Source organism: Drosophila subobscura, chromosome O, assembly GCF_008121235.1.
Source record: "Drosophila subobscura isolate 14011-0131.10 chromosome O, UCBerk_Dsub_1.0, whole genome shotgun sequence".
NCBI classification, from domain to species: domain Eukaryota; kingdom Metazoa; phylum Arthropoda; class Insecta; order Diptera; family Drosophilidae; genus Drosophila; species Drosophila subobscura.
Genome location: NC_048533.1, coordinates 3361114 through 3374395, shown reverse-complemented (window position 1 = coordinate 3374395; position 13282 = coordinate 3361114). Strand labels below are relative to the sequence as shown.

General features: G+C 47.5%; 1 protein-coding gene across 1 annotated transcript; it reads left to right on the top strand.

Annotated features, from left to right (window-relative positions):
- The first annotated feature begins 1032 nt into the window (after nucleotides 1-1032).
- On the top strand, nucleotides 1033-8226 carry LOC117898519 (box A-binding factor). The gene is given in 7 exon segments (XM_034807985.1): nucleotides 1033-1571; nucleotides 5352-5413; nucleotides 5415-5708; nucleotides 5765-6683; nucleotides 6747-7245; nucleotides 7316-7652; nucleotides 7716-8226. Coding segments are annotated over 7 exon segments (2259 nt in total). The 5' UTR covers nucleotides 1033-1526; the 3' UTR covers nucleotides 7819-8226.
- The last annotated feature ends 5056 nt before the right edge of the window (nucleotides 8227-13282 follow it).

Genomic DNA, 13282 nt, shown 5'->3' with positions numbered 1-13282 from the left:
GGAAAGACAGACTGAAAAGACAGACACTTCAGCCCGAAAAGCAAATCGCAGAATTCAATCTTTGCTTTTGTGGCGTAGTGACATTTTATTTTTTGTAAGGTTTTGCAATATTTACAGCACCTGATCCTCGACCACGTGTGTGATCGTCGAGCGTCGATCGATCCGCTGTGGAGTGTGTTTCCCTCGCTGTTTTTCTGTCGATTTTCATTAGTTACAACACTTGAGAGCTGGCGGCTGATTGTCAAGTGGGAAAGTGGAGAGTAGAAGGGGAAGTGGAGGGTAGCTGCGCCGTCAAAAGCGCCCCACATGTGGGGGAATGGGTTGGTATGGGCCTGGTCATATAAAGTTTTGTTCACGACAGCAGCGACAGGTCTCTCCAAGCCCATGGAACCCATGAAGCCCCCATTCGAAGTCCCATTCAAAGCCCCATTCTGTTCCCCATTCTGTGTTGACGTTGACTAACGTTGGCCACGTTTATTAGTTTGCCAGAAAAGTGTTTTATGAGTGCAATTAGAAAATGCGCTAGACTAAATTGCACAATTGACAAATAGCCAAGTGTGGAGAGAGAGAGAGGTGTCGAGAGTCGGGGGTGCCTCTCCATGGGCCACAGGCCACACCAACCGCAACCCCAACCCCAACCCCAACCCCATCTCCAACCATCTCTTCGTGGTATTTGTATCTCACGGATACAACGACGAGCACTCCTTATCGCAGTGTCGACAACTGTACTCCAGCTCACTCGCACACAGCTGCAGGAGGTGCCCAACGCAACTTCTTATCGCCGCTGCCCTGTATACCTGTGTATCTGTGCGATAAGATAACCAATACAGAGCACACAGATACGCAGATATATGTGGCTGTAACTGTATGGGAATAAATCATAACTCACCCACACACACACACACACACCCACGGACAGAGAGGGAAGGTAACACACACAGGTGTGTAGGTGCTATATGGCGGTTGCATCTGTGTTGGTGTCTAATTGGGCGGCAGGCAGCGGCAGGCAGACCGCAATGCGTCGCGACGTCGTTGTTGTACCGCTGCTGCTGCTGCTCCGAGTCCCAGTCCCAGTCCCAGGCCCAGACCCAGCCAGACCCACAGAACCGCCACAGAACCGCCGCAGAACCGCAACCACAGAGCAGAACACTGAAACCACAGCCAGAGCCCATGAGCCGGAGTCGGTCTTCCTTCCAACAATAATTGTTCTATCAAATGCCGCGTGGGCAGCAACCAAATGGAAAACTAAACTTAAAGTTCCTACCAAAAAAATAAATAATAATAAATACACTTTTTCGCGCCACTTTTGAGCCACGCCCGTTTTGGCACCGCCCCCGCAAGTTCTGATAAAAGCCCAGTGAACAGACGGACAGCAGTGCAAGTGATAATAATTTTTCAAAAAAAGAAAAACAACAGAAATCAAGTGATAAAAGCGAAACTTAGATAAAAAACATTGGAACGCTTCAACACTCCGCCAAAGAGTGAGAGGGAAAGCAGCAGGAGAAGGAGGAAGGACACGCACTTTGATGGTCTGCAAAATTATCTCATCGAGTGTCAAGATGCAGCTGAAGGTGAGAACAAAACGTAGATAATAATAAGAATTATAAGGATTAATATGAAATTAAAGTGAAATTGGGTAGGACATCATGGAAGAACTGCTCATAGCAAGCCCAATAAAATATCATAAATGAAAGAAATTACCAATAATGGGACTTAAAACTAAAATTAAAAAATATTATAAATACTGCATTTATGCTTAGAAGTTGGAAAAAGTCAACTAAATATCTAGCTAAGAAACAGAAAATCTAAATCAGTAAATCTACAAATGAATGGCAATTAACTGGCTTTAAGAGTGCAAATTAAATGACTATAAATTGCTGCCAAAATAAAACAGTACTTCCATACTTCCAAAGGCGAACCACTTTTGCTAAAGAATTATTCCCAAAATTAAATAGATACCCAAATCAACGCAAAACCATTTAAAAGCACAAACCAGAAGTGTCTGATTTAATAAATTAAGCAACCAAATGAACAAAGAGCAGACTCTTTCTTGAACACATTTTTATAACGATCAATTTACGAGATCGATCTCTATAAGCATATCTATCATCGGCAACATTGTGGTGGAAGAGTTGAGAGATCATAAAAATGTTGTCAACCGTTTCTCGCACAAGTTCATTAAGCTAAATAGACAAGCTATATCAGACCATAAAAGCCAGGCTCTAAAAAATGTTTATAGATCGGCCAATGGAACTCCATTAAATCAGCTCCATGGAAGTCTATTAAATCAGAAATCTCTATTAAATGGCGTTGTAGTTTATAGAATTATTAAAAATTAAAACACTGTAAAAATGATGGTAGAAAAATCACTTTGAAAGTTAATTCCCAAAGCAATTTCGAGGCATTTCATTTGACTGAAACGGCAGCCATACTAGGCCTTAGAATTGTTTCGCTTTCAGGAGCGGGATAGCCAGTGGACACGGCGGGGAGCCTCGTCAATAAGATAAGACAAATTGATTTATAATGAATGACTCATCCAATGGGATGCAGCGGCAAAACTGCGACACTTTCTGGCTTACTGGCACTCAAAGGAAAACCCGCAACAATCCATTAAGAAAACGAGAACCCAAAAAAAAAAGAGAACAGAACAGAAACAGACACTGGAAACTGAAACAGAAACAGAAACCGAGTTAAATGTGGAAAGATGGCTAATCTTTATGAGGCCTGAAATTCAGCTGCGATCGATCGGAGGTGGCGTCAAAATACCTTTGACAAAAATAACACACACAAAAAATAGGGAATTGGAAACACGCACATCTTGCACTTTGTCTGCGTTTCATTCATTCATGAAGCAAAAAAGGAAAAAGGACTTGCCCAACACCAGTGCTTATAATGTGAAACTTATGTCAATCTTATCACCTCGCTTTGGTACTAGTTATGGTCCTTTTTTATCGAGGCAGAAATGGAGCGGGGTTTATGAATGAAATTGCCAACCTTTGGCCAGGGGGTTGGTTTGCTTTTGGGCCTGCCGCCGCCGGAAGTGCACGGCCGTCCAATCGCCATCGAGACCCGAGAGTCGAGAGTCAGTCCTTAACAGTTGCTCAATGGCGGCATCGGCATCGGCATCGGATAGTTGCAGTTGCAGATACTTTTATTAGACACGCGTCGCCTAGCCCCTGATAGGGCAGGGGCAAAGGCCGGGTTGTGGATTGATGGCCCTTTAATAGAGCTGTAAAGGCAGCTGGCAAATGGATTGCCTTATCGCACTTTCATTAGTGCCCCAGCACTGCAATGGACTTTAATTAATCGAGGGGATGATCTAACGATCAGTGGAGAGAGTGAGAGGGAAAGCAAAGGGGAAATGATAATAGAGGGAGTCGTTGGAGTCGTTCTCTGCCAGAAAATGTTTCATTGAGGCATTTTCTGCCATTCTCAATCCCAGCTTGAGAGCTCAAACGAAAGCGAAATGAGTTGCGATTAGGCATATGCATATCTATATCTGTATATATGCAGTCAATATCTGTTGTTTATGTAGATAAAAAGTGTGCGACTGTGTGGGTGTGACTGAGCAGATTTCATTCATTCATTCAAGTTGGAGCCACTCCCTTCGAAGCAGCGCCGTACAAACTCTTGACAAATAGCACATGCCACATGCCACCTTGCTCAACTTATTGTAATTCTTAGCCCAGTATCTGTCGATGTATCTGTATCTCTATCTCTATCTGTAGCTGTAGCTGTAGCTGTATATCTGCTCCTATCGATGACGTACTCGATGGAGCAGGTGTGGGGTATATGAAACCATGACCTCTTGTTGGAATCCCGTTCCAGCAGCAGCAGCAGCAGCAGCAGCTACTGATTATGTACATTGATAGCGCCTCGACTCGGATAAGATATTGTCCGTATCGTTCGGGGGTCTGTAGTATCTTAACTTTTTTTGTCGCGGTACACGGGGCACGTGCATACTCTGCCGCCTATCGTAGTACTCAAAAGTTGTACCCCCCTGGGGTAGCTCCGCTCCAGGTTTATCTGCAGTTTGGCCAAAGTGACGTTTTGCAGCACATTATCTTACGGATCTCCCCAGTGAGTCAGTTGGGTTTGACTTTAGGGGAACTTCATTGAACTTTGCCCAAGGAAAAGCGCATACTTGGAATAGTCATCCACTTCCTCTTGGCCCTTTTCTTTCTTCTGCTGCTTTGGACTTTGCACAGCGCCAAGCGGTTCATTTTTCACCTTTTTTATGACTTGTCAACGCCATGAATCATCGGTTTACCTTAGACCTAAGTTATGGATCAATCATTTTGTTAGCAGGCACAAGTCACAAGTAAATTCCCCGTAAAATGAATCAATTATGCGCGTAATTAATATACTGAAAGGTAAACTGGGAGCGCACTTGTCTCTTGTCTTTTTAAGGTGATGAAATATCGAGGAAAAGGTTAGAAATTTAAGAATGGAAGAGGCCTATCCATATCAAAGAAATCCTCTCATTCTGTAACCATTTCTGCTGGCATATTTAATTAACTTTCCTATTTAAGATTCATGCCAGTCTGTTCCCATTGGCGTACAGTACAAACTCTGTCCAAGTATCCCATGGAAACCTCACCATATTGCTGCTCTATTCTCGATTGCTAGTCATCCTTGAATATGTCCATGGATTTCCCCATGCAAGTAAATAATAAATAGACGCTCTATATGTATGTACGCGTATATTTATAGTTTATGGTGAAACCCACCTGAAAGCCTTTTTGCATTATACGACACTTGCCGGCAGGGAGGGCTTGGGCTTGGGCTTGGGCTCGGGCACTCCGTCAGGTGAATCAGGTGACAATGACGTTCGAATTTGTTGACACGGCCACCCCCCCAATGGCATGGCATGGAGGAGGAGCAGGAATGAGGTCATAAACCGACAGCGACTGACGTATAGAAAAACAAAGCAAATTTGGATTTTATGGCCAACTTTTATTTCCGTTCAAAAAGGAACCAAAAAACTGAGCAAATGAAAACGAAACCAAGCCGCGAGGCTTAGGGTCTGTTCCGAGGTTCTGTGTGTAAACATATCTGGAATAAAAGTGAAAAATGTGTACGACAGTGTTGACAGTGAGTGTGTTCCCCCCGCCCTGTCGACGTCTTCTTGTAACGTCTTTGGTGGTTGTAGGCGACAAATTGAGCCGCCTTTGAAGTGGCGAGAGGTCTCTGGGCTCCGAGCTCTGGGTCTGGCTTTGGGCTCTGCGGCTCTGTTGACTTTTGTGGCGGAAATCGAGGCAACCAGTTCGCACATTTGTGGCCGGAACTGGAGCCACACTTTTGACTGAAATCTTTCGAGGCATTCAATGTTTGTCGCTTGTCCATTGCAGATGGAAACGCAGACAACACAGCAGCAACAGCAGCAGCAGCAACAATTGCAACAGCAACAGCAGCAAACAACAGCAAGTCCTGACCAAGCAGCAGATCCAATTGCTGGACAAGATCAAGCTAGAGGCAAGCAATGGAGCCGAGCAGCTGAGCCAGCAGACAGCCAGCGCCCTGGAGGAGCAACAGGAGCAGCAATCCCAGCAGCAGCAACAGCAGCAGCAGCAGCAACCTGCCACAGCCGTGGGTGTTGTGGTGCAGTCGAGTCAGGGAGGAGGAGGAGTCAGCAGTGATCCGGAGGAGCAGTACGTGGTGGTGCCACGCATACAGCAGCGACGCATCCTCACCACAGCGGGAACATTGTAAGTTTTAGGGGATAGAAATGCTCACCCGAAGTCGACTGACCGACTCTTTCCAGAGAACTAAACGAAGCTCGGGAGGGAGAGCCCAGCAGTGGGAGCTCTGGTTCCGCCTCCGAGGGCCACATCGAGTACCAGCGCAGCTCCCATCACTCCCCGGCAGCTGCACACGCGACCCACTACGTCCAGATGGCGCCGCGCAATGCAGAGGTGCCAGAGGTGCCGCCAGGTGCGCCACCGGGCACCCTCTACGCCTATTCCTCGGGCCAGATCATCTGCAGCAGCGAGGATGTGGCGGCCATCAAGATAGAGACCATCGAGAAGGGTGAAGTGCCAGTGGAAGCGCAGCAGCAATCCCAGCAGCAGCAACAACAGCAGCAACAATTGCAGCATCAGCAGCAGCAGCAGCAACAGCAGCAGCAGTGCCCCACACCCAATGGCGCCACCTATGCGGAGACGATTGTCATCAGTCGTGAGGCAGAGGCACTGCAGCATCACCACCAGCAACATCAGCAGCAGCAGCAGCAGCAGCAGCAACAGCAGCAGCAGCAGCAACATCCAACGTCAGCGGTGCACATCGCCAGTAGCTCCCATGGCGGCACCGTGCGATTCGTGTCCGAGGATGGACGCTTCAGCAGCGCCGTTCCGGAAGCGGCTGGCTCCACTCTGTACTACGATGTGCCCGTGGTGGATGCCAGTGTCCATGCCAACGAGTCCAAGACATATGCGGATCTGGGCAACGCCTACGCATTCCCTTCGAGCGCCAGCTTCACGAGCAACAGCTACGCAGCCACGCTGCAGCAGACGAACACGATCTACACGATGCCCGGCGGGCAGTTCCTGACCAAGTCCGAGGCGGGACTGAATTCCCTACGTCAGACGGGACCAACGACCTTTCTGAATCCCTTTCCCGATGGCAGCCAAGCCATCGATCTGTGGACATCGCCCGCACCGCCAGAGTATCAGAATGCACCATTTGTAAGTCGGAATCATACATCCGCCCTCCAGAACTGACTCACTCTTCTCTGGTTCGTTTTGCAGACCAACTTCCATCCACAGGTGATGGATGAGTATGCCTCGAGTAATATGACCACCACCCATTGGTCACCCGCCGGCAGCATTGGGCAGTACGATGCCAGCCTGGTCACAGCCTCCGCCACATCCTCCCCGAATCACGATCTTAAGTGCGAGAACTGCCACTCGCCGTTCGTGCGCAAGGGCTCGGATTTCTTCTGCCCCAACTGCACGGGTTTCATGCGCATGGCGCCGCGCATGCCCCAGCGACAGGCGAAGCCGAAGACCGCCGCTGCACCCAACAATCGTCGCAATGGCGTCACCTGCGCCAACTGCCAGACCAACTCCACGACGCTGTGGCGGCGCAACAATGAGGGGAATCCCGTGTGCAATGCCTGCGGACTGTACTTTAAGCTGCACAACATGAACCGTCCGCTGTCCATGAAGAAGGAGGGCATCCAGAAGCGGAAGCGCAAGCCAAAGAACAATGGAGGAGCGCCCATGCACCGTGGGGCACCGCTGCCAAGTGAGTAAAACTTGGGAGAATATTTGGGAATGCTCATGCCCAACCTTTACACCTTCAAACCCCTCCCTAGGCATGTCCCAAGGTGTCAATCTGATGGTGAACAGCAGCACTCCGCTGTACCCTTCACAGGTGCCCGTGAATATGCTGAATAGCCAGCAGAATGCCAGTCCCGAGCTGCACGACATGTCCACGACAGGACCTGCGGGCGGTGGCGGCTCCCGTGTGGTGGCCATCCAGGTGAATGCCTCGGGTGCACCGCCCAGCTCCGATGGCACGCTGAACATGTCCGCGCGCCACCATGTCACGGGTGAGAGCCACTCGCCGTACAGCCAACAGACGACGCCCTCGCAGAGTCAGTCGCCGCATTTGCCCAGCCCCGTCAGCCTGAATCGCCAGATAGTACAGCCGTAAGTAGAAAGAGATTTGAGGCAGTATAAGGATCTAATTGCTGGGGCTGCCTTTTCTTGTAGAGTTCCTGCCATTGAGAGCGGTCGCAGTTCGAACAACAACAGCGAACTCCCGCCGAGCGTCATAACGCGCACTGGACTGCCGGAGCGATCATCGAATAACTAACTAACTTTAATACCAACTAAAAGTGGTGTCACATTCCCAACCAAAATGTCAAGATTGCCAAAATATTTATTTAAGTCTTAGCTCTTAGATTTATGCTATTTCTATTTGTATTTGTATTTCTATTGTATTTAGTATCCCATGTCCCAGTTAGCAGGCAAGACAAGTCGGAAGTCGAAAGACGAAAGACGAAAGGAAATACTTGAAAGCCAATCAATCATTCCGTTTAGTCAATCATTTGAAATGATTTGTGGAGAGCGAGCAGTCTAGCAGTAATTTAGCAAATGAAAAACAAAGAGAAAAAACAAGAGACAAAGAGCTCAAGAAGACCATAAAGAAGCCTACGATTTTGTATGTTTAAGCACACGTTTTTTTATTCAACAAAATATAAATAAATAAGTTGTAAACGCAGCAGAGAGAGAAAGAGAGAGAGAAGATACACTTAAGGAAACTTTGATGACTCTACCAGGGAACAGACTCCCCTGCTAATCCACAAACCAGGATAAGGCTGCCAGCCATTGTCCGCTGCGGTCCTCGTTATATTTCATTGTCAACAATTTGGCAGCAAACCAAATTGATCCAAATTAATTTTAATGACCCCCACAGACCACAGCGCGAGACCATAAAATCTTAACAAGATCCCCACAGAGACCCAGAGCGATCCTCGATCCCCGATCCTCGATCCGATCCTCACAGCAAACAAACCCCTCGGAGCAGTGTCTAAATAGCGATTTGGTGTCATCGCTTAAAAGCCTGTCCGACGCACAATGCCGCCGCTGGAATAACGCCACCACCGACTGGTCGCTGCCTTTGATCTGCAGTGTCGATCGGTATGGCAAAAATGCTTCAAGCAACTCCGAGGCCGAGGCCGAGGCCGGGGCCAGGGCAAGCCCCAACACGGAGACGGACTGGACTCTACCCTCTTGGGGCCCGGCCTGCCAGGAGGCGCAATGCCTGGTATAATATTAACGCCTTGAGTAGCGGACCCCGAGCTCTGCCACTCTGCCGCTCTGCCTCTCTGGTTCTTCTTTCTTGTTTTTTTTTGTTGGCGTACGCTCGATCAATTAGGCAAACTTGTTTTACGACCGCTTTTATTAGCATTTCGCGGACCAGCGGCGGCGCTCCAAGTGGAAACGAACCAAAGGCTGGAGCTCCTCTGTGGTGGAGCTTGGACTTTGCCGAGTGCGAATGAGTAATGGGACGGCGGCCCCAGCACCACAGCAACCACAGCAAGCAGCACGGCAGCAGCTATGGAATGTGTTGGCAAAAATTATGTGCAGCGTGAAGTTTGTGCAAGTGGAATGGATATGGATATGGGGATATCGGAATGGGAATGGAAATGGGAATGGAAATAGGAGTAGCTCTCTTTCTCTCTTCGTTTGAAGTAGAATATAGTAATAGAGGAAGTCCATTTCTATGACTACTGATAGGGTGAAACACGCTTTAAAGGAGCTTTGAGCATCTTTGTTACGATTTGAGTATGCCAAAAGCTTTTTAATTTACTAAAAGATACTTCAGCGATGAGTATTGCCGAAGCGTTTCTTTGGCGCTCGTTAGAGCTGGCTCTAGTCCTCCATTTTTGTTGCTTTCTTTATATTTAAACTTGTTTTTTAACATCTTTCAATTAAAATAATATCTAAATATTACACTTGACAATGTAAATATTGACAGCTACTTTTGTGCTAACTTAGACATTCCACTACTTTTAGTTTCCCATTTAATGTCTCTCTCTTTCTGTCGCAAAACTGCGCAAAATTTCCCCTAAATATTTGCTTCCAAATCGATTTCGAATTAATTCGAATCTCTTATTATATCCAGACACATACTCGTAAAGTATATCGAAAGGCAATTGTATTTATGCTTAAGGAGCACTCCACGCCACGCCACGCCACTCCATGTTTACCAGTAATTGCCTGGAGCCGCACCTGTACGCACGAGTACGAGTACGAGTTCGAGTATATCCTCCGATATAACAAGAAATTAAAACATTAGCGTGTTAACCTGTTCTCCATTTCATGGAGAATGGGGTGGAGAACCAAGAGGGGAGAGTGAACTTGCAGTTGCGGTGGAGAGTAGTGGAGAGACCGTAAAATAATAATTCAATGTGACAGGCAACAAGATACGACAACGGGCGCCATTTTTCAGATGCCACTCTCTCCGCACATGCACCCAAGATCTCTCTCGCTCTCTCTCTCTCTCGCTTTGCTCATGGCACACTTGTTGTGGCCCGCTCTCCCTCTCTGCTGCTCTGCTGTGCCATTTGTGACACTATCTGCGAAATTATGACAGACGTACAACACTGCAGCAGTGGAAAGAGGAGAGCAGAGCAGGGGAGAGCAGTTGGAGGAACGATGAACGAGGAACGATCCGATCCGCTAATCTCTGGGGCCGTGCATGCATTTGAATTTCTATTAAGTTAATTGCACTCCTAGGAAACGATGGAAAGGGGAACGCGCATTTGCTCATGTGCGTAACAGATGCAGATACATTATAGTGTGCCTCAGATACGATTCGGATCAACGGAAATAAGGGTTTGGTGGGGTATAAAAGCCAACATAAAGAGTGGAAACTGTCAGCATTGAGCACACTCCTCCTCCTACTCTGTCGCTGCATTTAATTAGCCATCAGGCCATCAACTGCGTGTATATAACGAAGAGGTGACCACCTAGCCAGGCGGCCGGCCTCTTGAACCCGCCACGTACTCACAAGCCAACCCGTAGCCGTGTGGCCATGGCCAGAACCGGGTTCGGGTTCGAGGCGCCACTTAGTCAACTTCAAAGTGCAGCCGCTGCTTCAGCTTGAAGCTGTTTCTGCTTGGGTTGCTGGTGGTGCATCTTCGTCTCGGCACTGGGGCCTGGAACTTAAGCTACCATCATCATCAGGCCACATCGTCTGGCATTACAAATCGACAAACGACACGAAAATGCGCTTTAACATCGCGCAGTTAAAATAGATAAAAGCCGATAGTCAGACGCCGCCAGGAGAAACAACGGGTAGGAGCAGGAGGAGCAACGAGCCAAGAGGAGCAGCCAAAGGTAATCCAAATAATTTGGAAAACGCAGTGGGATTATCATGGCCGAAAAGGCTTTGGAAGAGCACTAGTAAGTATCGCTCCAAGAGATTATGCTTATAAATTGTATCTATTAGTCACTCACTTGTGGATGTATCGGAGAGCTGTCCAAGATGATCTACTAAATATGCCTCAAGCTTAAACCGTAGACAATTAATTGTCTACTTTGGGGCGTGTTTCCTTTTATCTGAGATTTGTATCCGCAGGTTTTCATAACCAATTAATGGATTCCCCAACGGTTTTAGTATTTCCATTTGTCTCAGAAGCTCCAAATTGCCTTCCTTGCCAAATATATTCCTTGCCAAAATAGTTACAGAGTCCCTCTGCAGGATGTATTCTAAAGATTCCCGTACTATTTTTAGTACCTCTACTACCATATATTAACATGCCCTTCTTGTATATTTCTTGCCTAGATTATCCCCTGCCCTGCCTCAAAACTTTACTCCCACTTGCCGCACAAGAGAAAGAGGAACACAAACCGAAAAGGGGAACTCTGACGTCACATGCAGCGGCAGCCCAACAACTTGACCGCACGTTTTTCAGGTTCTAGGAAAATCAATCGAAATTCCAAGAATTCACACGAAAGACAAAATGAGATTGGCTTGAAAGAGCCCCGCATGCAGCGCACAATACACATATGAGGGAAGGAAGAACAGACACCGAAAGGCAAGCCAAAAGAGACAGAGAAAGACAGAGAGGGATGCATACATAGGGGAATGGCATGGCAGGGCATGGCATAAGGTATTCCCTTGTCTCTACAACTCTTATCACAACTCACGCGCGTCTCGTTCCATTTCAGTTTTTTTGTGCCCCGAAATCACATTATCTCTCCTCCATTGGTGCCTCCATTCGTTCCTTCGATGGCGACGTAGCTAATGGATATGCCACAGAGCCACAGACCAGAGTCCCAGTCCCAGTCTCTGGCACATATCACAGATGATGATGATGATGATGCTGATGATGATGGGGTGATGGTTGCAGACGCCGCCAGGAGGAAGATTGAAGATGCGGCGCTTATCGAGGGAGAAAACGAAGAGAACGAACAAAAATAAAACCCGAAAAGAATTCAGACCGAGGCCCAGACCCAGACCAGGTTCCATCTCATCTGCTCTCTGCATTCGTATGTACATATCTACGTGCATATATTCCTGTATTCCCGTGTCTCTGTGTCTTTTGCTTATCGTTCAAACTGCAGACTTTTTGTTGCCCCGTTTGCATTTGCATGCAGGGAATGCATCGTTGGGGCAGAGACAGAGGTAGAGGTATAGGCAGGGGCTGAGAAAGGGTTCTCTGAGCTCAGAAATGTGGCGCCAAAGGAAGCGTTGAAAATGGTACTTGATCTTGATCGCGATGACTCTTACCTCTCCTCTCACCGCTCCTCTCACCGCTGCTTGCAAGGCGCGAGATATGGCAAGAAAGAGGCTCGACTGGGGAACTTTTTCTTCTGCGGCCAGCGAATGTAATTTAGACGGCGCCTCGATCCTTGTTTCACACTAATGCACTTGCAGCTTTTGAAATGTCACCAAGAACACAGTCCTGAAGTCCTCCAGTCTCTGCTCCTCTGATCATCAGATCTGTTTTTGCCTGCTAGGCCACTTTGTGATCTTGTAATCCCCTCTCAGCTTCCCTCTTTTGGGCGACTGCTCTGATGCACACACAGATCTCTGGCCAGACTCTGGTGTGTATTCATTTGGAATAATTACTGATATCATCAGGGATTTGTTTGCGCCAAGGAGAGGATTATTATGAAGCAATCGATGAGGCATTCGATCAAGGCGTGTCTTTGCGAGCGATGAAGGATTGAATGAGTTAAGGAAGAGAATCCACAGAGTACTCTGAATAATCTTGAAGTCGTGATCAAATGGAATCCAACTAAGACTCTTCCACTACCCAAAGCCTCTTCCCATTCCAACACACAAAAGTCAAAGCAACTTCTACATAATCCACTGGCTAAAAGCGTTGCAACTAAGTGTTACATCGAAACGCAGTGTAAACAAGCCATAAGACAAAAGTAAGATATAATTTAATCGAATGCTGTTTGCAGGTTTTTTTAGTGCCATTTTGTTAAGATCAGTCACCAGAGAGGGAGACCCACAGAGAGCGGGAGGAGACGATAAGTTTTACGATCAAGCTACAACTTCTCCACCTCGTCCTAGATATTGGCCATAACATTTACAATGTATGGGCCCAGATCATGGCTCAAATCGGCGGCCTATGACGACTGGCATCCTCTTCAATTAAGTGCGCGAAAAGATCTTCCTTCGGCAGCTTTTCATTAGTTTATCGCTGCGGCAGTGGCATGGGGGAAATATTTCAAATGCTGCCCCAAAACCAGTTGCAATTAAAGGTCTGGTGCCTGTTCAGGTGGCGCCGCTTTTTTGCAGACTGTGGCAGACC